General features: G+C 36.5%; 2 protein-coding genes across 2 annotated transcripts in view; both read left to right on the top strand.

Annotated features, from left to right (window-relative positions):
• The first annotated feature begins 1672 nt into the window (after nt 1-1672).
• timm17a (translocase of inner mitochondrial membrane 17 homolog A (yeast)) lies at nt 1673-5087 on the top strand. The gene is made up of 6 exons (XM_084100093.1): nt 1673-1802; nt 2722-2821; nt 2941-3004; nt 3692-3820; nt 4004-4114; nt 4220-5087. Exons 1-6 carry the CDS (start codon nt 1777-1779, stop codon nt 4288-4290), a joined length of 501 nt encoding a protein of 166 aa, XP_083956219.1. The 5' UTR covers nt 1673-1776; the 3' UTR covers nt 4291-5087.
• A 5063-nt stretch (nt 5088-10150) lies between these two features.
• sulf2a (sulfatase 2a) overlaps nt 10151-25164 on the top strand; it is a 33946-nt gene continuing 18932 nt past the window's right edge. The window contains exons 1-2 of the mRNA XM_084101665.1: nt 10151-10419; nt 13155-13320. The gene's annotated coding sequence lies outside the window, so the exon portion shown is untranslated. The remainder of the gene's footprint in view (nt 10420-13154; nt 13321-25164) is intronic.

Raw genomic sequence — 25164 nt, 5'->3', positions numbered from 1 at the left:
CTTTTTCACTGTTGTTTTAGTATTAATTTTAATTTTAGTTGTTATTTTAATGTGCTTTGCCATTTTTTTTAGTTTTTTTTACCTTTAGTTTATTTTTATTTCAGTTTTACTTTTAGCAATAATTGGAACTGCAACTTATTTTATAAATTTAAACTTTTCATCCAATATTTATATTTTATTTTATTTCAGTTTTTTTTTTTTTTTTCAACTACTGAGAACAATTATTAATAGTTTTATTTTTAGTTCAAATAAAAACACTGGTTTATGCCAATACAAACTCCTTAAAGACATACTTTACCCTTTAGTGAGTTTGTCTTACAAAAGTGAAAATTATGTCATCATATCTTCTTTTATGTTCCACAGAAGAAAGTCATACAGTTTTGAAAGGACATGATGAGTAATTGACAGAATTTTCTTCAACAGTCAATTTCTGTCAATTTTCTGGATGAACTATCCTATCAACAATACTATGTAAACACATCTTTTAATTTACTCCAATCTAACCTTCTGAGTCATTTTGTGGGGATATAAAAATGCTGTAAAAGCTTTAGAGTCCAGTTCAGAACCATAGATAGAATGAATGGTTCTAGTGTTAGTGAGTAGCTCTTCACATGATCACACAGATCCTATAAAGGGCTGTAGCACGCTTTCAGAGCTACAATGAGTTCCTTGGGCATGAAAAAAAAACAGTGATCTAATGCATTGTTGCCACATAGTTCTGCTTAGCTCATTTGGTCACTAGAATAAAGAACTATACACAAAGGCTATGTAGGATAACGAGAAACAAAAGACCACACCACTTGTGATGTAACATTACAAATTACATTCAACCTGGTCACAGGTTTAAAGCTCAAAAACTTTCCCTCTTTTCTTAGGGAATTATGATCTTCAGATAAGTACCAAGTGCTTATTGCAATGCATTACAGGATATACATCACCACTGGGGCTAGAGGTAATCACTCAATAGCCTGTTGTTCATCTTTTTCAGAGCTCTTCAGAAATGTTCTTCTGAAACTGGAATCTGAAAGTTGATTGGAATCGAAGCAAGCTTGTTTATATTTTGATTGCCCCTGACTAACCCTCAGGACTGCTAAAATGTCTATATTTGGTCATTTCTCAATGCAGGCTCAGACTGCATCTCATTCCTTTCCCCTTCCTAATAATGGAAACATAGCCAACCGCGTGTCGGACTCAGAGCAATAACATAGAGGCGACATGAAGTCGAGAGAGGTTTTTGAATTATGTTTTATCGCAGAGTCATCAACCTACATTTAATGCAGCCCCATCTCCTCTGGCGCAACGAAGAGGCTCTACAGTTTTATTAGCCACTTGACAACTTTAATTTTTCAAAATTTAAAGTGGGTATGTTGTGATATCAGGCATAATTATCATATAAAATATAATTTTTGCTTATAGCCTAAATTATGTTTTTAGCTAAAGTTTAGCTAAGTTAGCTAAATTCAAAAGCACTATTATAAGATACAATTTTCTATTTTGTTAAGTCCCTAGTAAAAACCATGTGTGGGGGCAACAAGATGGGGCCTCGTAAACTATAATCCGTTATTGTCTATGGTGGACGAAATTGAGTTACCCATTTGTGGGACCTCTGCGGTTGGTAATTTGTGTGAATACTTAGTGAATACTGCCACTAGAGGGGCCTCTAGCAATTCAACGATCACAAAGAAAAAGACAGCAAAGGACCACGCGAATAACCTTACGTCACTCACTGCAACAGCACGTGCTTTGTTACGTCAGTGGGAAGAGGAAAAGAACAAAATGGAGGAGTACGCGAGGGAGCCTTGGTGAGCCGACAGTTCAAACAACTTTTTTATTTGATGCATTTCGAACATTTATATTTGTTGTTATTATAACAGTTAAAATATTCTTCATTATTTATACGGTCTGATTAACTGTCAGGCTGTTTGACGCTCGAATTGTTGAGATATGGTCGGTTTACTGGATGTTAGTTAACACGATGTCCTTCAGTAAAGGCTTCTTGCTGTCAGTCCCGCACATGACCTTGTTCTGCCGGTGATCGGTTGATTTAGTTTCTACATTATTTTTAATAATATTATATATATATATATATATATATATATATATATATATATATATATATATATATATATATATTGTTTAAATGTTTAATCTATTAAACTACTACACATAATATATAGGCTATTATTTATATTAACATAGGCTACAGTTAGTAGGATCTGTAGGTAACTTAGCTAGCAATACGACGTGAATGCATAAGTACTAACGTTATAGAAATGTGTCATATTTATATAACATACCCATTTTCTGTTTCATTTATTGAGCGACATTATGAATACTTATTATGGATACTTCCTCGAGTAGGATTTCCACTAACGAAAGTGGTTAACACTTTATTTTGCAGTGTCCTTGTTACACATCTTACATGTACTTACCATAGTAATGACAGTAAATTATGCATAATTACAAGTATCTAACCCTAAACTAAATTTAACCCTAATTATACAGTAATTACATGTTATTAATTAATATTACTCAGTACTTATTTGTATCTATACTCGGTAATAAGGGCACCTTAAAATAAAGTGTAACCCAAACGTGCATTGAAATAATTGTAGAGATCATGTTTACCAGAGTACTTTTTTCAAGGGTTGGTTGTTAGTAGCAGAGATGATCTTTATGCACTATTAGTGTTCTCATAATCATACTGTTGTTGTTTCTCAGCCCCTGGAGGATAGTGGATGACTGTGGGGGTGCTTTCACCATGGGGGCCATCGGTGGAGGGATCTTTCAGGCCGTCAAAGGCTTTAGAAACTCTCCCTCTGTGAGTAATTCTCTCTGCTGCTGATAAAGCAGTGTTGTTTTACTTAAAGTTGAGGGCCTGTAGTACTTTTGGGCCCTATGTTAAGATGTCATTGGTGTTTTTGTTTTTCGTCTTTTTAGGGAATGAATCACAGAATGAGGGGTAGTTTGACAGCCATAAGGACCAGAGCTCCACAGCTAGGAGGTAATGTTTAAGGGTTCAAAGGTTGTCACATGTAATCCGAGTGAGAAACTACAGTTCAAAAGTTTGGGGTTAAGATTGTTTTTAATGCTTTTGAATGGAGTGTCTTATGCTCAGCAAGGCTGCATTTATTTGATCAGATCAGAAATACATAAAAAATATTAATATTGTGAAATGTTATTTTTTATTTTAAAACATTTTGAACATTTTCAGCAGCCAGTACTCCAGACTTTAGCGTCACATGATCCTTCAGAAATCATTCTAATGGCTGATTTTAGTTTTATTAATTTTTAAGTTTGTTCAAATTAAAGGGTTAGTTCACCTAAAAATGAAAATTCTGTAATAATTTCCTCACCCTTGTGTCATTCCATACCTGTAAGACTTTAATTAATCTTTGGAACTCAAATGATATTTTTTTGGAACACAAAGATATTTTTAATAAAGTCTCAATTTAAATCTGTTCATCATATAAAGCGATCGTGGCTCTTCAGAAAATTTGGAGTGAGCCACTCAATTCATATGGATTAGTTTTACAATCTCTTTATGGACTTTTTGAAGCATCCAAGTGGTAGTTGCGTACCAGTCAATGGAGGGACAGAAATATTGTGTGATGTAGACAATGTAATTGGCTAATAATTCATTGTTTTACTTTGAAAATATTACAAAATACAAATGTTTGTTCATCATTAGGAAGCTTTGCGGTGTGGGGTGGCCTCTTCTCCATGATTGATTGTGGGCTGGTGAAGGTGAGGGGCAAAGAAGACCCCTGGAACTCAATCACAAGTGGAGCCATGACAGGAGCCATTTTAGCTGCAAGAAGTAAGTCAAATCTCAAACTAATGTAGATAATGATGTGGTCACATTTATGCAAGTTCTAATTCCTTGCCAGTTTATAGATATTTAAAGTGCTTTCTCTTAATATTCTTCTTTTTATATTTATTTATTTATTTATTTAAATATATGTGTTTATTTGTGTGATTTTAATTTCTTGTCTCATCACAGATGGACCAGTGGCCATGTTTGGCTCTGCTGCAATGGGAGGTATACTGCTTGCATTAATAGAAGGTGCAGGAATTCTGCTCACAAGGTTCGCCTCAGCACAATTCCCAACTGGTAAGTGTGGCAAGTCATCCTTTGAATAAACCTTTTTTTTTTAAATGCAAAAATTAAAAAGTAATCTATAAATTCAAATCAACCAACATAATCTTTTCTCTACAGGCCCACAGTTTGCAGAAGAGCCTGCTCCCATGCCTGCTTCGTCGTTCGGAGACTATAGACAGTACCAATGAGAAGCCCTTTAAAACTCAAGGCCTTTTCTTATTCCATGAACTCAACTGAGACACTGAAGTTACAGTGTGGACCTCATTCATCAACAGAGCATGCCATCAACTACGAATGACTGTGACAAAAAGAATATAAAGGGCAAACACTATTGTCCCTGTTATTGTGTATGCCTTTTGCTATTCTCAGCCTTGTCATTGGCCTCTGGGTCACCCTATTTAAGTCATAAGGAAATCAGACTCAGACCTGTTTTTTCATCCATATTTTCTGTGTTTTTGTTTTTGTGACCTCATTTTGTCCTTGACACAGCTGGAAATGTTTGATGAAGCTATAGGTATGCTGTTTGTCATTCTAGGTTTTTCATGTTGAGCCCTAATCAATTTGGCTGTGTAAAGTGTGTTTGTTGCGTGTGTGAGTGTGAGTGTGTGTGTGTGTGTGCGCGCATCAGAGAGTTTAATACATGCCCGTGTACTGATTGTTTGCCTTAATGTAAACTTCATGGGCTTTGACAATATCATAGTGGGGTTTTTTTTTGACTGGTTTATGCCAAACCTTCTCTTGCAAAGCTTGTTCCTTCACAGTTTACTATTTGATGTAGCTATTTATTTTCTAGTACAACTTCCTAATTTCAAGATGTTATACTGTATTGTACTTTAAGGATTTCTCTACAGTGAATATTAGTTTTGTTCAAATGCAGCAGAGAAGTTGTTGATGGATGGGACAGAGTTGTCTCTTCTGGTGCATATATGAACAAATTTAGGCTGAGAAACATAGTAAATAAACTAGTTATTACTCTGTGTTGAAAGCACGTAGATATCATTAAGTGTATTTTAATATGGTAATTGCTTATCTAAAACTAGACCTCCATTTCAAAGTTCGTCCATTGAGTAAAGTAATAAAAAGTTAGTAATTTTGGCCACTAGAGGGAAGTATAGACTCATAGTGGTGCACAGCAAGTGTCAAGTTGAAATGTAGATTTAACTTTAAATGTCTCCAAATAAGCCGATACGGAGACAAAACATGTTTTTGTTAAAAAATCATTATAGAAAAAATGTGGGCTACATTAGTCAAATACATTGGTAGAAATGTAATTTTCCTTGAGGTTTGGAAAAGAAAAAAAAATTAACAATTGAATCTAAATTCAATTCAGACCCTTGATTGTAAAAAAAAAAAACATTTTCAAATAGCCATTTTGTTTCAGCCATTCGTGAACTGTAAATTATAATGTAGATGGTTCTAGAGGGAAAAAAAAATCAGTAGGAAAAGATTAATCATAAATATTTTGTGATCATTTTATATTTATATACTAAAAGTTCATTTTGCCAATTTTTAGAAGAACACATCAAATACAGATATGATATTGGTATAGTAAATATGCAACGGTCGTTGTTCATTGGAAAATGAACGGGTAATTTTTACCCGTCTGGAGGTTGCTCGCTGCGAAACAAATGGATGGATCTTACGTCTCGCTCCCCCTCGCTAGACGTCCAGCGAGGATTGGCGAATGCCCACAACTCTACCCCTCCACACATTACACGTCTATAGAGGAGGAGCTGGACGTCATTTGACTGCAGCACCACTCGCTTCGACTTCGACTGATTGGGCAAACTCTAAAATGGGCGGGGCTTTACAACAACTGGCCAATAATTGAAACTGTGATATACGTGATTGACAGCGCTCGTGATTTAAAAAAAAAACAGTTGGCGTTGTACACGGCGGGCGTAGGAGCGGGTGCGCGGTTAAGCGCGTGCATGAATGTTGTGGCTTGTGAGGCATTTTATGTGACGTTAATAGTCTAGGTTCTTGATATTTGTAACTTACATTTCTGAGTTTTGTCGGTTACACCTGTTCTTCCCTAATCTTTTACATGTCGCACTCGCCACTGCTTCAGAATTATTATTATGTTTGTATAGGCTATAAAAATAGTTCTGAGTATTGATTTTGAGTTGTGGGAAGTGCTTCTATTGCCTAAATGAGAATACTTATTAAAAATAGGGTGGTAATTATGTTGTTGAATGAAGAAATAGATTAACAAATGTGTTAAATTGTTATTGAGGAGAGAAAATTCAGTGTGTTTGTATCAATTTCTTACATGTTGTTGGACAAAAGACTTTCTGCTAGCATATGTTTTCCTTTGAAAACCGGGCATATAACCTGCTGTTTTCATTGGTTTTGCTTGTGTTTCATGTCATTCAGTAGTTCTCATTGGTGTCTTTTTAGCCTTGCTGGTTGATGTCCCTTTATGAGAGAGTCACTTTATTTGACCTTTTGCCTCAACATTCAAAAGTCCAAGGAGTTTGGCTTGACTTTTGCAATTCGGTTTTATTTTAGCTCCTAACCTTCTCATTCAGTAAAAGCATGTCTCTTATAAAAAGCCCTGGTGCTTCACTCCACACTGCTTCGTCCTGCTTGCCATGCACGTTTGTTTGGAGAGCAGCAACAACCGAAGGAAGGTCAACTTGTGGTGCAAACAACTCATTAATAATTTAAGGCAGCGAACATGACTGGTTGCTAATCTACATAGTTCCTAAAAAGTGCTGTGATTATTAATTCAGGGCTTTTGAAGGCACTGTGGGAGCGTAGCATTCTTGATTGTATACAAGAGCAGTGAACAAGCTTTGGCCAGGCACTCAAGATGTTTGGTGAAAGACTCCAAATCTTTCTCTGTTGCTGAAGATGTGGTGTGTCTGAATGAGAAATAGGGAATGCATGTGGAATTTTAAATTATAAGTGAATGCTTAGAGAATGATGTGTAGACGCTAATGCAACAATCCTAGTCCTATCTATTCGACTGTGATAATCATTGCAAAGTAACAGGCAATCAAAGAGACTTTAAATTAGATGTTTTCTCACTTGAGGCCTTATGCTTTACCGCCAGATACACACTAACTAGCTCTTGTTATTTCCTGACCTGCATAGTATCACTGTTTTAAACTGAATTAAGCGGTTATGTATCAATTAAGAGAACTTTTCTTGCCCCTTAGACGATTGTAAAAAAAAAAAAAAAAAATCCATTCTAGTTTTGAAGGATATTATAATAGCTTTTTGTGTCTCTTTAATCACTATTTTCTTATTTAATTACATATAGTGTAGTTTAATTTCCCCTTATTCAGCCTTTGTAACTTTTCTTCTAATAATAATAATAATAATAGTAAAACTAAAATGTGGGAAATATTTTCAAATCATTTGGTGTTTCTGTACAATTTGAAAAAAAATGTGTAACAAAGTCCCAAAAATGCTGTCATTACCATCATGGCAATAATTTCACAGAACAGTTCAGTTTTCTGAAAAACTTGATATTTAGTTACCAACATATAACTAAATATATTTAATTATGATATTTTAATTCAGAAACAACATGTTTTCTAAATTCAAGTTTAATTTTGTCAAATGTCCTCCTAAGTGAAGCCCTCCAAAGTGAAGCATCATCCATGTATAATTTTTGCCCAAAAATAATAATCAGAAACATCAGTTGTCAACTTGCTTCTTTTTTTTTTTAGACTGCTAACAATGAAACTTTGACATCTCTGAATTACAGATCATTTCTACTAATGTGAGGCTTGCAGGCAATTGCATGGAATAAATGGCAGTTCATAAATGTCATATTAACTATTTATGTGAATAATCAGAGTCTGTCGTGTGAACAGTGGCAAGCGGAATAAATAAATAAGACGGAATACATTAGACATGACAGCATGATGTACAATAGACATTATCACTGTTGGTGTTAATGACCCTCAGATGTTTGGTGGAATGCTGTGCATTTAATGAGGTCTTGGTATGCAGTGCACTACTCTGGTCTTCTGTAACACAACTTTTGAAAGTGACTGCATTCACTTCTGTGTCATGCAGGCTTGCAGGAATTTTGCCTTTTAAATTAGGAATAAAAAAAAGGAATATTCCAGGTTCAAAACAACTTAAATTTAACTGACAAATTTTGTGACAATGTTGATTAGAAGAAATAAATTTGACTTCTTTTTTTTCTTTTCTTTTTTAAAGCAAAGATCAAGGTTACAATGAGGCACTTATAATGGAAGTGAATTGGGACTTTTTTTTAAGCTTTAAAAGAAGAAATGTGATATTTTACAACAGCACATTCATTTTTACTGTTAAAACATCTGTATTATTTGAGCAATGAGAGCATTTATGAGCATTTTAGAGCATTTCAAATCGAACAACTATACACAGACAGTTTTTATTAAGATTTTTTTTTCTCCGCTAAAATCATGGTAACATGAATATTGTCGTCTTATACTATTGAGTATTTTAATGTTTATGCATCAGCCCCATTCATTTCCATTCTAACTGTAATTAAGTTTTTTCTTTATTTTAAAGGGGAAAAAAAGTATATTGTCGATTATGTCTTGTACTGAACCCTGGATTATTCCTTTAAATTTAATTGGGTAAACCTTAAATCAGGATGAGTTTACTGCTGTTCCATAACATCAAGCCATAAGAGGAATGCACGAGTAGCAGTAAATCCGCATGCCACTCAAACGTCTATGTTGTCTCTCAATATTTAAGACACCACCATTCAAATCCATTGTAACGGGGAGCTCCTTTCCTAAGGTAGCCATGGTGATCACAAGGGCATCAACCGATTGATAGAGATGCTCTTTGAGCCGTCAGGAATAAAAGAGGAGCAGTTTTGAAGAGGCAATGTGGGGTGATGGAGGAGGGATTCAGGCCTGAACAAAATAAAATGCCCATAGAGAATGGACTGCTTTCAGAGGTAGAGAGGGGTTGGTCTAATTTGCACAAAGTCTTCTCTTTCTTAAACCGGAGCTGACAGCAGACGTTTTTATCAGTAAGGAACAACTTGCATAGAGAAACGCATTCATTTCAATGTGGAGTCCTTGCCAGGCACAATGGCCCAGCAGGATGGAACATAGCCGTCCTTTTTGGAAAATCAGAGTAAACATTATTCCGCCTTATTTATTTGCACGAGCAAACAACCGTGTCCACGGGAACTAAACGTGACTTTTAGATGTAGGCCAATTGTTCAAAATGCAGGTGGAACTGTTTTTATCCATGTTTTTTCGTATAAGTTTTGTATACATTGGCATACTTTGGTTGTCGTTACCAGTAAACGTACTAAGCTTGAACACACCTACTTGTTTTTTTATTACTATTTTTGAGTTCTGGAGCTGCTTTCCCTTTATCTGGTCCAACTTACAACTTACCATGTGTGCTTGAAATATTTTTGTCATTTTAGCCAAGCTGGTAGTGTACATTTTTGTGTGAAATCTGGTTATTGAGGACTGCTTTGGAAAAAAGTACAACAAAATGTGTCCTCATGAGGAATGACATCAAACACTTGTTCACAATCTCAATCTCCATGCTGAGACGGGCCAAAATCTCACAGGATCTGAATCCAGACATCTCATTCCTCCTGGGAGAACATGCATTAATAAATCATGTCTTTCCATTTAGTGATGAGATGTGTGTGTGCGTGCACGTCATCTCTTTAGAGCAACATTGTTCCAGCTGCTCATGTCAGTGACTATTGAGTCCATCAAATGTTTTCATGATCAAAAGTGACAATTAGTTACTGACTTATGATTTCTGTCACCTGTTTAGCTTTTACAGCGTGGACATTGAATTCAAATGCATTTGGACAGATTCAAATTGAAGTGAATCTTTTTTTTCTGATCAAAATAACTATTACAAAAAGATTGAAGAGCAGTTAGCTGTATCATTGATGCTTGATCAAAATGGAGGCCTAGCAAACACTCCTTATCTATTATGAATCAAATGTCGTTTAGTCAGTTTGATGTAAATTTTCCCATAAAATGGAGAGAAAACTTTAGTTTGACTGTGATAGTTTCATTTTCATTAGAGATGCTGCCTGCAGCTCCTGAGATATACAGTGTGGAAGGGGGCGGATGAGTGATTAGATGTCCTCTTCCTCTGATCGTTTGTGCCTCTGTGCAAATAAATAACCTGCGAACGCAAATAAACAGAGGCATCCATCATGTGAGCGTTCCAAAGACAGTGACTGATTTCTTTGCGAGACTCCTGAGGGAGCAGGATACGTGACACTGCCACTTTCATTGTGAGAAATGACAGCTGCCAGTGAACCAATATGCACATGGGTGACATTATCACTGAGATGTAAGAGACGCTGCACTGGATGGGTGAGCAGTCAAGTTTGTGGTTTCTACTGGTGTTTTGTTTATCGTTTGATGCAACGTGACTCTATTTTGATGAACAGCATGATTAGGTGTTTCTTTTTCAAAACGTGCTTGGGAATTGACATGGGCTTAAAATTGAGATTGTAGCAAACAGACTAGATGTTTTCTTTCTTTGTGCTAAAGACACAATGTTAGGCGGTTGGCAGGGCATTGCTATACAGTTGCTAAGGTTTTCTGAGTGATCTTTATTCTCTTATGTATTTGGAAAAGTGTTCTGGGTGGCTGCTTGGGCGTTCTGTAAACCCGAATAAGTTGGAAAACTCAAAAAAATTGAGGTAATCATCTACATCAAACATTTAGTACTACAATGTACTCAAACGTTTTAATTGCTCTCAACTTTAAGTTAAGATAATTCTTACATTTAACAAAATTATCACAATCTCAACTTAAATATTTTTAGCAGTGGAAAAAAACTTGGTTAGCTAAGTCAGTAAGTGCTAACTTGCTAATTGCTAACACAATGCAGCAATAGCATAGCAATTGCTGAATGAGTACGGCAATATAGAACGTTTAACAGTATATCGGTTCTCAAACCAAGCTCATGCTCCACTCGTCACCATGATGGTAACCCCCCCTCCAAAAAAACCCCATATAACAGAAACTCTTCTAAATTAGCATAGCAAAGCATTAAACACTAAATTTCACACTTAATATTAATATTGCACAAAAAAATATTATATAACACTTAATTTGAGCATTTACTCTCCCTTTCGAGCGTCATGGCAAAGCATGGGACATAGAAATCCCAGCCCAGTTTCAATTCAGTTTAAGTTTGTCTAAATTAAAAGAAACAAGTTCGTAAAACTCAAAACAATGAAACCATTCAGATTAATTAAAATGTGTCAGTTTTGGGAACTCAAGAGAAAGAAATTTATAAATACTCATAAAAAGTTAATTTGATTTAACTCATTTGTTTAATTTAAGTTTACCCTACTCAAAAAAATTAATTATTATGAGCATTAGTATTTACAGTCGGGTTCCGGAAGTAAAAATCCCATTCATTTTCTCCAATTTAGGGGAATTGATTGTTAATGATAACTTGTAAATTGTTTTAGACAGAGCTACGAAGTTGTTAGTTGGTGGTATATGCTTTTGTCTCAGCTATCAGCCCACATTATTTTTACTTCTTTTTTTAAGTAATCATGTTTAACAGCAGAGTTCCAGGTCAAACACTCCACCCATGATTCGCCAAAAAAACAAAAACAAAAAAAACCTCCACCAATCAGAGACAAGCAAATCATGCCAAAAGAGCTCAGTTGTGCCCAGTTGTTATTTCTCAGTTGTATATTTCTCCATAATTTTGATTGAATTATAATGTCATTCACAATGCGGATTGTATTCTTTCCCTCATTAATGCCATAGTCTTGTCTGATTTTCAAATATTTTCTTGCTTCAAATGGAAGTTTGCAATGTTGAGAAATCACCTCATAGCTGTTTGGTTTTGTTCATGGCTAATAACTATTAAATGACTTTTAAAAAATCCCTATGGGAGAAATTAATGGGAAAAATACAACCGGAACCAATGCCACAGAAAAAGTGGGTGGGCACTTTTGCACTCTTGCTAAGTGGTTTCTTACGGTTCCAAATCAAAAGAGCCCAATCCATGTCTCACAAATGACAGTTCAAAAATATGACCCCTTCATTGCCCTTTTGGGGATTTACTAAAAGTTGTTTCATCATCTAACAAGATTAGAAAAGTAACATTACATATCTTCTCAATATGCTATACACAGTTTGAAGTACTGTTTAAGATATTGAATGTTATAAAGGTAACAAAAGATTAGCAATATCCAGTTAATTTAATTCATACTTAATTATTAAAGCGACACCTCTTCTGTGAGAACTTAACTAAACCATAAAATACTTTCTATAAGTGTCTTTTTTTCACTTCAGTTGTAGCAGTCTGTTCTATTCTAGTTTACTTACTGCAAATGCTGACTCCTTATGTTGAAAAAAATGACTTTGAATACATTTTAAATACATTAATATTTAAGTAATTGTATTATTCATTTAATTATCCTCCGAAATTCATCTGTATGCATCTGATTGCGTCCCATACTTTTTTGGGGGGGTGGGGGTGGGGTGGGGGGGTTGTTTCTAGAAGCACTTAACTTTGCAGTTTGTCCGTGCCCCTGTTAACAACCCTCTGCTCTCCAGTGCTTCTGATAGTTGCCAGCCTAATAAATACTCTCTCTGTAGTCTGTACCCAGTGATCCATTCCCCTGCCCTCCTGCTCCAAGATTGATCCCTTATCCCCACCCCTTCTTTTCTCTCCCCGCTGCCAGACCCACAGCTTTAGAACCCATGTGAATAGGTGAAGCTCTGAGGCTCCAACAGATGGCCAGAGCTGCCCTGATTCAGTCACACTGCTGCCGGATGAATACCGGCTCAGAGAGCCCAGAAAAAGTGGAAAAACAGAGTTCGAGGAGAGCAAAAGAGAGGCAGAGAGAGTGATAGAGTTTCCTCCATGTGTGTGGGAGAATAAGGGAAAACAGGGACGTGTTAATATGCATGAGGGAAAGAGTAACTGTGTGAGAGAGGGAAAGAGAGACAATAAGAGAGGGGAGTGCACGATATTGAATTGTAGATTAAGGGACTTCTTTCCCTCCCGCCCTCTTTTATTTATCTGCTATGGAACCACGCCTCCTTTCTTTCACCTCTCTGTGTGTCTATATCAGGGGACCAGCTATGAGAGAGCCCACTTGTACAGCTGGCAGAGGGGGAGTCGAGTCAGAGGTGGTCTGGCGAGGACCGAACAGGTGACGGATCATTATATCCCTGAGTTTAACATCTCCTGTTGTTTCGCTGTTCCTCAGGAAGGATTCAGAGGTGGGCATCAGTGAGGTAAGTGCCTTTGTCCCCAATTACTGCTTGGTATCATCACCTCTTGTCAGATTTGATGCCAGTAATGGATGCACAGGTATATTTCTCTATTGTTAAAAGCGAATTATAATTTGATACTCTTTCCAGATTGTTATATGCACAATTCTGCATTGCATGAACCTCAATTTTATGTATATCTGAAATTACTTCAACTGATATATATATATATTTTTTCATAAATCAATGTCTTATAAAGACCAAATCATTGCCATTGAGAGGTTCAGAAAGTTGTGATTTCCTCCCATTTATTAAACCTTTTTTAGGTTTGTTTCTTCTAGTCTTCTCAGACTCTTCATGGTGGCGTCGCCATAGTTCTTGGTTTTTCGCATCTCAAATATTTGTCCCTCATACTCGCAGTGTGACTGAAATGGTGTGTGATTTTGGCCCTTTTAAGGACTTTAACAAGAGTCTGTCACCACCCCTGTAAATTGCTACATGACTCACGCTGCATTTTTGATGATGAAGAGCTGCTCTCTGGGTCAAGTAGGTCTATGGAAGCAAGTGATGTTTGGAGTGCTGGGGATTCGGTGGGTAAAAATATGCATCAGTGAGCTTGCGCTTGTGTTTGCTGTGTGAGGCTATGAGGTAATGACAAAGGTGATGGGGGCTGAGAGATCTGTGCCTTAGTCATTCATTATTTACTGTGCGCTGTCTCCACTTAGCCCCAAAACAACTGGCCTCCTTTTCCTCTTCTATCATCTGAACCAGAGCTGTAGACCAGGTCCTATGACGTTTAGTGCATCAGACCTGTACAAATGAGTTCACATGGTCAATTTCACAAAGTTGCTTCTTTGATTAGTGACCTAGAAATATTGCAGAATCTGAAATATTTCTTGTTCAGTTTACGCCATAGCGTTTGTATCCATTTTGAATGTAAGATTTGGTGGTCTCAGGCTTTTTGGACCCCCCAGTGTATACACACACAGAGGCTTCCAATGCATACAGTACGCTTTCTTTTTTCAAAGATTTCTTAAAGTAGTTCAGCAGTAACTTTAGAGCCGAGTGAAACTGCTCATTTGGGACCTCCGTCTGACAGAAAAAAAAAAAAAAAAGAAGGAATTTGATCTCAATTTTCTAATTCCTGAGTGGGAGCTATTTAGGGTTCATTTGCATATGTACGTCCAGGTCTCAATAGGGTTCTCTTATCCTGTGATGATTTTATCTAATTTACAAGCTGGAAACCTATTTTTGGATTCCTTTGTCTACTGTAATTGACATATTGTTGGTTTTAGGGAGAAAGTCCACATAACGGATTTATGTATTAGAGTAGCTTCGTTAATTTTATGCAAAGTTCAACCCAGTGTTGGGATGTACATTTCAAATATAAATCTAACCATGAAGCCCCAACCCCTGACCGAACCTTAAATCTAACCATGATTGTAAAATCACTCAGATTAATTTTTCTTTATGGCTCAAAAAACATAATCCCCCCGTCTTATTATTAAAGCTTTTTAAGGTTTGTTCCTCCTAGTCTTCTCAGACTCCTCATGTTGGTGTTGCTATTGGCCATGAGAAGTCATCATAATTTGACCAAAATGGCAAAATCGTTAGAGGGAACGTACATTTCAGACTTAAACCTAACCATAAAGGGCAGGCCCACCCCTAACTGAACCCAGATCTAACCATGATCGTAATTGGAAAAACCTATTTAAGTTGTATGTTTTCATATGAGCCAAGTCATACAATATCATATGATTTCGCCATAAATTGTCATGTGCTAGCAACGTTTGAACTTGTAATTGACAGACTGGATCTTTATCTTTTCATATTAACAAAGAAAACTGACACTGAGCAGTGAGAATTGCTAAGAAGTTGAGTTTGATTAGCACTTTTTAATCACTAGAGTAAGTTAATTGCGTTTTCATTTGAGAACATACAAGGTTCGATACTAAACTGCAAACTGAACTGTGTCGGATGTTGTGGTCAGATAAGCTTAAGAGATGTGCAAGATTTAAATGAAGCTGTGAACAAGGTTGTGCATTTATTATTAATCTAGCAAAATTTTATAAAAAATCTGGCAAAATTAGATGGGATGTTTATCCTATCCGAATGTGATTTTTATCAAAGAGTCTGGACACGAGACAAATCCGAACCAGCCCAGAGCACGTCTATGTGAGACACGAGATCTCATTTTCATGAGCTGCTGAGAGCAAAACAAGGCCTGGTATGAATCTAAAGTATAATTTGAGCCCGGTGCCCACCGTCTTAAATGTTAATGCTGACTGGAAGTCTTTGATGAGTGATTTGGAGTACAGCACCTCTGGCGGTGCCCTCTGAGGCAGAGAGTGATGTGAATGCATTATTACAGAGCTGTGCCAAGATACGGCAGGTGTCCAGCGGAGATCTGTAATTACATCCTGCCAAGAATATGGAGAGCATCAATCTTAGATCAGAATCAGAATTTGTAATCAAAAGGCTTTTTTCTTTTTCTTTTATTCAAGATCAAATGCATTTTTTCCCTCACTAATCAAATAAATGGTGAATGTTTACACTGGGAATATGGCATTGCTGTTGGAAAACCCTGCTCAAAGTTTCGGGGTCCTCATGTCTCATTACTTATCCCTCAGGCACCTCCCACTGTAAACTTCTCTTCCATCAGCCATGAACATTCAATACTAGAATCCATCTCTCGTCTCATATAACATTAACATCTGTCACAACAACAGTAATTGGACCACTGATGCTCAGATGAGATGAGTATATTGGATAGGCCTTTAGAGTTTTGGTTTCAGTTTTTCCCTGTACATTTAAAGAGAGAGGCTACACACCTAGGCTAATAAAGATTTAAGTCCTAGTGTCAATTTTAGCAGGAATAGGGAAGGAGTGGAGGGAACATAATAGCGGTGTGATGAGGAAGTGCTTGGGTTTAATAGGGTGGCTGCAGCATTCGGGATGAGCTGCAGAGGTTTGATTTCATACCCTGGGAGACAATTGTAACAGTCATTGGGACTAATGGTGAACTGCACACTAAAGTAAATTACAGTGACTTAAAAGTTATCTGAAGCACTTCTGGCCAAACAGAGAATCTATATATGAGAATATAGAGAGTCTGCTAAGTGATTTGATCAATATTCATTGAGCTTTGAAAAACATTGTTCATATACTTTACATGTAAAGATGTGTCTTTTTGCTCATTTTGAAAATGGAATTTCTTTGCCTTATTCTTGCCCTCAGGGTTCTCCCAACTGAGTTATGGGTTCTTGCTCAGACTTCAGCTCACATCTACCCATTACTCTTTCTGACTTTCTCTCGCTCACCGTATCTATCTCTTGCTCCCTCAGGAGCTCAGCCAGCTTTGTGGCTGCTTATTAACTTTTACAGAATTATAGATTTCCGAAATTGGATTTTCCCAACTCACTAAAGAAAGCAGATTAGCTGGCTACTCTCACATGCACCAGACTTTTTGTGGCCTGAAACTTAACTTGAATGTTTGAGTATGGACAGTATGGACAGTTAGTTTGGATGGCAGGTTTATCTGTATTCCAGTAGGTTTTTTTCTTCTCTGGTAGAATCAAATTACACTTTAGCATTTGGTTTTGTTGTAGTTGGCTTAATTCATTAAATTGTAATTTTAGATGAACACTATGGGCCCTATCATACACCCGGCGCAATGCGTTTTTTGCTAGTTTCAGCCCGACACAGTTATCATTTTCACGTCCTGCGCCACGTTGTTTAAATAGCAAATGCATTTGCGCAGCAGCAGCAGCACGCAAACATGCCAAATATTAAAAATAAAAGGATTACTATTTAAAAGATTAATATTGTGTACATAAAGATATAGTGGAATCCGGCTTGTCCCATAGATGGTCTGCTCGCGCGCTTTAACCTCACGCACTAGTAGATCCGTTCCCTCTTTGGAGATGCTTTCAGTTTTTCCGCTTGCAAATTCCGCCATGTAAATAGCGAATCCGCCAAAGGCGTGAGCGCAACTGGCTTTTAAATGGAATGGGAGATGAGACTCTGGTAACGTCTGCACGTTACGCCCAAAACACACCCATTACTCATTAAGAGAATAGGGACAACCCTTTTAGACCATGCACCGGGCGCACCGACTATTTTTCCCGTCGTTAAACTAAAGTGGATTCGGACACGAGATATGAGCAGCACTGTGCTTAAATCTATATACCAGCCTTTATTGTTGAATTATTATATTATTTATGTTCTGTAACATATAACAATGTTATATATAATGTAGACTGCAAATTCTAATTAATTTGTATAAAATCCTGGCAAAATAACTGTACAAAAAAAAAGTATTAAAAAAAATCAGTGGGCTAACTCAATAACTCACTAACTCAAGGGAGCTCTTTTTTTGGCACATGTCGAGATATTAATTGGGTGAATGAGAGGCTTCTGGAATCGATTGAGAGAGATTTGGACCAGACAGAATCAAACAAACGTTGCCTGAGGGCCAGTCTGCACCAGAACTGAAAGCACCGATAAAGCTCCCATTATATAGACTACATATTTCTCATAAATTATGGTGATGTGCACATTTCTGACATTTATACATTAAACTTGTTTTGGTCCTTTTCCCCAGATTTTATAAATGATACTGATATTTGTATTTCACTGCTATACATATATAAGTATTATTTTATATAAATATTTATATAATTTAAATATAAAAATAAATATATATTAATAAATAAATATAATAATATATTTATTTATTATTTCTATTCGGCTGTTACGTTGGAGGGCTGAATTTATCATGATATCATCATAGCAGATGTGTGAAGGTGGAGTGATGACTGCGAGTGTCAGCTGTTAAAGCTGAATCATGATAAATGACATATGTGAAAAGAGAGAAATTCATTAATGAGGGAAGCGTTTACTTGAAATGAGCCATATTTGATGATTGATTAAAAAAAGACCCACATACATGTCAGGTGTTATCTAAATAATAGTCTGTCCCAGACACAGATGTTACAACAATCAAGTTTATCAGAGTTAAATCATTGGGCCAGTGCTTCGCCAACGTAAATTTGATACAAGGCCAAAGTATACAGTTCAAGTCCGAGTAATGAAGTGATTTGGCTCACAACAATAAATGTGGTATTGTTTTTAGTTAATCTAACCAGTGTTGAGGAAAGATACTTTTAAAAGTATTGCTTAACAATATTGCATTACTTCCTAAAAGTAACACATTGTGTTATGTAGCTACTTTATTATATATTATCTTTATTATATATTTATTACTTTATTATTATTATATTATCAATAATTTAGCAATCTGAAAAAAATAAAAAATAAAAGGGTTGATATGTCCTTATATAATCCAATATGTTGGAAGAAAAACATTGCCATGCATCAATGGTACTAGGTTTAGCTTTGTTAATTCGTGCTGTTGTACATTCACAAGTCACTATTCTGAGGAGGCTATAAATCCAATATGTTATTGCATACATGTGCGGAGTTAACCAGTTCTGTATTATTGTTTTCTTTGCAGCTGTGAAACCAGCAAACATCATTCTCTTGTGTAATGAACTTATACAGGAGTCAGAATCATCATTGAGAAGACATAAACCTGGATTAGACAAGTAATCAATTTGAAGTAAGGAGGACAAAACTAAATTTACATGAGTCCATAGGTTGACAACAATTGGACACTCCCAAAACATGTGAAGAAAAGTACCTGATGATACAGTGTTACAGATATGGCAGTTATAGGTCGATTGAAGTTTAATTTTAAATCTCTTGTAAAGAGTTATGTATGCTCTATGGATGACTTTGAAATGGATAAGACGACGAGCCAAGTATTTAGAAGTTAAAATTAGATGCTTGTTTGTTTTTTATTAACAAAAATTTAAATAAATATTAGTCTCAGGATGAAGAAAATAAAAATTCACGCCTGTATTAGATTACCTAATTACCTTTCAGCTATGCTTAAATGTGATGTTTATCTGAAGTCATTTTTGGTTATTACTTGTATGGTTAAATTGGATCGTCGAAGGTCAACAGTAAAGACATTGCTTAATAAAGTGAGATTGAATACATAGAGTTTTGTGTTATTTAACATATTTAATTATTGCAGGTTTGCGTAACATTCTGAGTTTGTGTTTCACTGTTTTTATTCATTTTGAGGATCACTGAATCTGTTTTTGTGGAAGTGAGATGAGTAAATGCATGCTCACATTTAGTCTAGATCTATAATAACCATCATGTTTACACATCACACACAACTTCCTACACCTTTACTCCCAATTTGTGGGTACTTGACAGCTGTCAGTCAATAAATGGCAAAACAAAGTAACCTATTTGAAAAAAGTACTTATTTGAAAAAGTAATACTCTACATTACTAGTTACTTGAAAAAAGTAATCTGATTACATAACTCGCATTAATTGTAATGCGTAACCCTCAACACTTAATCTACTCTGAAATGTAGCAGAAAACATTCTATATAGTTCAGCAAGCAGTCTCCTATGTGTTTGTGTGAGAAAGTGCATACTATTTAGAACTTCATCCTCCTTTATGCATTTCTCCTTAGTGTTACATTCATTATAATTGGTTGTGGGTGGCAGCGTGGTTAAGCCTGATTTGGGACTGAATTGTTGCCTAGTTTCTGCACAGCCCCAGAACAGAAATAGAACAGGGCCTATTAGTTTTTATCTTGCCATGTATCCTGCAGTGAGTCGAACAAACAGCCCATTACACAGTTAGCTGTGCACTGAGTAATGATGCACAGCCTTCATAAGAACCCATGTTCAGGAGCATCTCTGCCCACCATACTATTTTGAGTCCTCATTTATATTAAATGGCTGCCAGAGTCACTAATAGCCACCTAGGCAGTGGGAGACAGGGACGATCAGTATCAGGATCCCATGATCTCATGTCTTCATGAGTGTGTGAAGTAATGCAGCTTTCATGAGAGACCCGCCCTCTGGACATAATCAAGACCAAACCAAGGACTAATGCGTTTTCAGTTCTGTACATAATTACATCAGCATCTGTGGTGTTGAGGTGGAGCATTGACAGATCACACCCTAGAGATTTACCATTTGTTAATGAATTGTAAGAATCGAAAGGAGATGTCCATCAGCAGGTTTGAATTTGAGGCTTGGATTACTGTTTGTGTACTAAAATGGTTTTTGCATGGTGATGTTACAGGAAACCGATATATTCAGCTATTCTGTTTGAGGTATGATCATATGCTTCAAAAGAAAGTCTGTATACTTCACCTCTCGTCCCCTTTCAGGCTCTTTTTTGAATTTGCCTTCAGCATAGCAAGATAAAACAGCCACTGCAACCTGGAAGAAAGGGAAAGAACTCTTCAAAGACATATATATATATATATTTTGATTTTTTTTAAATTTCCTTCTTCCAACACGCCCTTGAAGTTTTTCATTCTTGCACATTATTGCATAAAATCCTTTGGTCTTTCTAACTCTCTCCCCATAAAACCTTGCTGTTTACATAATGGGCGTAAGCTGACTTAGTTTTAAAGGAGGTTTTTTGGGAGTATATTTAGTTTTAGTAGAGTCAAATGGAGTCAAACATTTTTAAAATCTAGTAAAATAGAAAATAATGTATAATACTGAATGATATATACTGTAAAAAGTGTTGTTTTTTTTTGTTGTTGTTGTAAATAAAACAAGATTGTTGAAGTAAGTTTTACAAGAAAATACTATTTCAGTCTTTCTACTTCAGAATTTCATGTTTAATCCAACTATTTGTGAAATTTACTAGCATTTTCTGAGTGAAAATTGTTTCTAATTTCAATTTACAAACTAAATAATATACATACACAAAACTATACATAGCAAACACTAAAAAAAAGCACACACATCACCAGCAAATTGTTCAAAGTTGGTGCTATACCAAAAAATAACAATACAGCAAAAAACTAAAAAGATGTAGATTTAGAGCCTGTGTGCTTGAAACGTTACCTTTAGAGCCGTGGTGTGCAGACTTTATCTCTTTTTTTCCGTTATATGTAAAATATAAAAAAAAATTGGACTAATTAGTGTATTATGTGTGTATAATTTTTGTGGAAACCATGTTTTTCAGGTCTTTGATGAATAGGAAGTTCAAAAGAGTAGCATTTATTTGAAATGGAAATCTTTTGTAACTTTGTAAATATCTTTACTGTCACTTTTGATCAGTTTAATGCATCCTTGCTGAATAAAAGTAATATATATTTTTTGTAAACGTACTGACCCCAAACTTTTGAATGGTAGTGTATATATTAAAAACCCCTGATCTTCTTTCATCAGGGATATCGCCCTGCAATCTAATTAGGAGTCAGATATTAAAATGGTGAGCTGTGTGCTGGGATAATTGATTCTTTCCACTCGGTGCACATGAAAAAAGCAGACAGCAGGAGATACCCTGCTTTGTCAACATTGGGCGATGTGCCCGCTTTTTAAAAAAGGCGCCCAATGAAGCAACATAGATCGTGCCAACAGACATCCCACACACAAAGGTAAGCCACATGCGCCCCAGTGTGTATGGGGAAGACTGAATTACCTCCTATTTGAGTGAGTGGGTTAGCCTGGCAGGTCAGTGGGAAATCATACACTCTTTGTCTCAGTACTTTTTGGCTATCATCAGAGGAACCGTCTAACTGTCTCTCTCTCCTCTGGCAAAAACGCTCAAACCCTGATAATTACCCTCTTCCTTTGAGAGTTATCAAAATGGACAACTCTCCCGCTGCTTTGCTAATTACTTTAATAGGTTAAGATAGAGATTAGTGACAGACTAGAAGCTTATTGGGTATGTAATGCTGATAGTAAGTGAATAATTCCTCTTACCCTTTTCTGTGGTTTTAAAAATTAGTCTTGTTTATTTTATTTTCAATCTCTATTTTAAGCCTCAAATCTGCTGTACTTATGCAATCATCCATGTCGGGCACAGGACCGCAGATCATATCAGCTTGTGAGCGTTCAGGGTCATTAACTGAATGGCCCGCTCTATAAGTCCTGTATTGCTGTTCACTCACCCTAATGTCGAAGCCATGTCTTTGGAGTCATTCTCTATTGCAATTTATGGCCTGTTTTATAGAGGTTGGGTCAAACTCGGTCTCTCATCAAGTACTTTAGCTTTTTGTGTAGCCCTCTCCCTCAAGCAGATTCTACCCAAACCTCTCAATTATTGGCAGTAACCACCTGCGCTGTTCTATTTGTGAATGTAATGACCATTGTTATTGGCAGGGAAGTAAATGGAGGGAAAAAGCAGTGGAAATTGAGGGAATGGTAATAGTCTTTTTTATGGATTACAGATTACGATCATCAAAGGGGCAGTTTAGAGGGTCCAGTCTCGCCACAGGGTAAAAGATGCAGACATGGGGCCCCAGTGAAAGCGTCATTAACGAAATGGGCTTTAGTTCAATGACTCCACATTAATGGCCAGTTACCAAATGGGGGAAAAAAGTGGCTATTGTAACCGGATACCATGTAATGATTAAGTACTGTATTCGCTTAATGTATATACTGTACAGTATGTGGGAACTGTGTAATACTACCTTGGGAAATCACATATATTTTCCAACCTGGTTCCATTTTCATTCATTTGGCAGATGTTTTTATCTAAAGCAGCTTACATTGAGAAATGTATACCTTGAATGCATTTCATTGAGATTTCCCGAAAAATCAAACCCATGGGTGATCCAAAGTAGATCAACAGAGCATGGCACTAAGAACATGCATGTTCTTAGTGCCATGCTCTGTTGATCTACTTTGTGCAACATAGATACTATGTTTTCTATGTTTTGTCCTGCATGTCATTGATTCTTCTGAACTGGCATTTGAGGGGAAATTAGGCAAAATGTTTAAGAAACCAATACATAAGCAGGCGGGGAATTTGTAGAATTTTATGATTGACAGGATTGTAAATTCTGAGTAAATCTGTGAGTTCTGTGTGTGCCAGTCATGGGTTGTTCGTGATATGATTAAAGACATTAATGCACAATTAAAACACAAAGAGATGGAAATGAGAATTAATGATTTTCACCAGATGTTTTATTAATTTGGCACTTGTATGTGACAGTGGCGGTATTTATTTCCATTAAATGTGTCTGTTTATGGTTATGCAAGTCGAGAAACTCCCTTCGATATGGATTACACATTACAGCCAAATTCTGAAAGACAGGAACAAATGATAGTGATAAGAACTGTCCACGAAAACATCCTTAGTACTTTGTCAATCTGAAGCTACATTGGCATATTAAATAAACTATATTTCCAATGTACTGAAGAAAAAAACCGGGAGAGTTATGGCTGTGAGAGTTGTAGGTATGGGCATCATGCCAATGGTTAGACATATGTCTTGGTTGTGGCCAAAATAGAGCATCCAAATTTTAGAAACATTTAGACGTATTGCAATTTTAAGTTGTAATTTTTTTTTAAAGAAGCTGTTTAGTTTACAGTTTAGCTCTTTGTCGCCATCTCTGTTCGAAGACTCGGCACAGCAGGATGAATCCAATGTTTTGAGGAGAATGTGCGACTGTCAGTCACCGCGCCGGTGTGGATACTGTCATTCGCAATCACAGATTCTACTTTTTGGAAGTATGACCAACATAAGAATTTTCACCGGAAAATGTAATCTGACCAAGTAAGTAACATCCACTTTTATTCTGACCAACTAAGGGAAAAAAGCATTGCTGTAAATCGCGCTGATTAAATCTAATGATCTTATCATATCACGTCAAACCGTGCAAATTCTACTTTGTTCTCAAATTGTTAATGTTAACAACATCAGCACTGTGTGACAACATGTAATGCCCTTCCGATATTTATCCTTGTTTTCGCATGGGCCCGGTTGCAGTCTCTTTTTTTCTGTAGCCACTGCGAAGCAGCTCCGAAGCCCGAACGAAGTCTTTTGTATTTTACAATGGGTGAATCTCCAGTTGTCACTGGTGATTGTCGTTTGAACCTTTCTGGATCCGCCATCAAATTGATAAGTTTAATTATATCAAGTGCGGTGAGAAAAAGCTATAAATCTCCACCTCCAACATCCTCACATGCAATACAGCCTACTAGCCGAGACACCTTCTTTATGTGTACAGATGTGACGTAATGACGCAAAGACATGTTCGAATTTCCCGCCGAAATCCACCAGTACCACTGAAATTAAGGCAAGCAGCTAGTTTTGAACACTGGCTGGTTATGTAGGCTACTTGCTCAGATTTATTTTGAATAATTTTTAACTCAAAAAAGTTATGGAGTGCAGCTTTAAAGACTGTTAGATTGAAATTTAAGTTGGATGTAAGATGGGATGTTCTTTTACTTAGGAAAAATAGCTTATTAATTCCCTACAGTATAACATTTCAAGGTCCATATTTCATAACTTTTTCATGTTTCATTAATTTTTTCTTTCGCTTAAAATATCCATAGACAATCGGAACAGTTTATATCTGATTAGCGGAGATATCTTGTGAAGACTCGGGTCAGTGTGCTGGGCATTGGACCTTGTCTAATTCCTCTTTTCAAGTTCCCATCCATCCCTGCACTTCTTAAAGCCCTTGTGTGTCTTTGGCAATGAGGCCTGTAACATGTAAAGATTTTGGAGGGGCTACCACTAAGCCTTCTAATCTAACAACAAAGAGAAGGAAGGGAGAAGGAGAAGAGGATTAGGATGAGGAAAGTCAGAAAAAGAAAATACCAACAAGCCGCACATCCCTAGGGACCATCTCCAGTGAAGATTAGAAAATCTCCACAGTGGCCACACTGACAGTGGGAAGGGAAGCCCCTGTGAATAACTGCTAATGTTCATGTGCTGGAATCCACAGGGGTCAGGGGCGTTAGATGTGATAATTACACTTTCTGCTGTGAGCTGTAAGTGCTTCTTTGTGGATGGAATACTG

The sequence above is a fragment of the Abramis brama genome (genome assembly GCF_963993115.1).
Source record: "Abramis brama genome assembly, chromosome: 23".
Lineage (NCBI taxonomy): Eukaryota > Metazoa > Chordata > Actinopteri > Cypriniformes > Leuciscidae > Abramis > Abramis brama.
The sequence above is the reverse complement of the archived record's forward strand: the minus strand, read 5'-3'. Positions and strand labels throughout refer to the sequence as shown.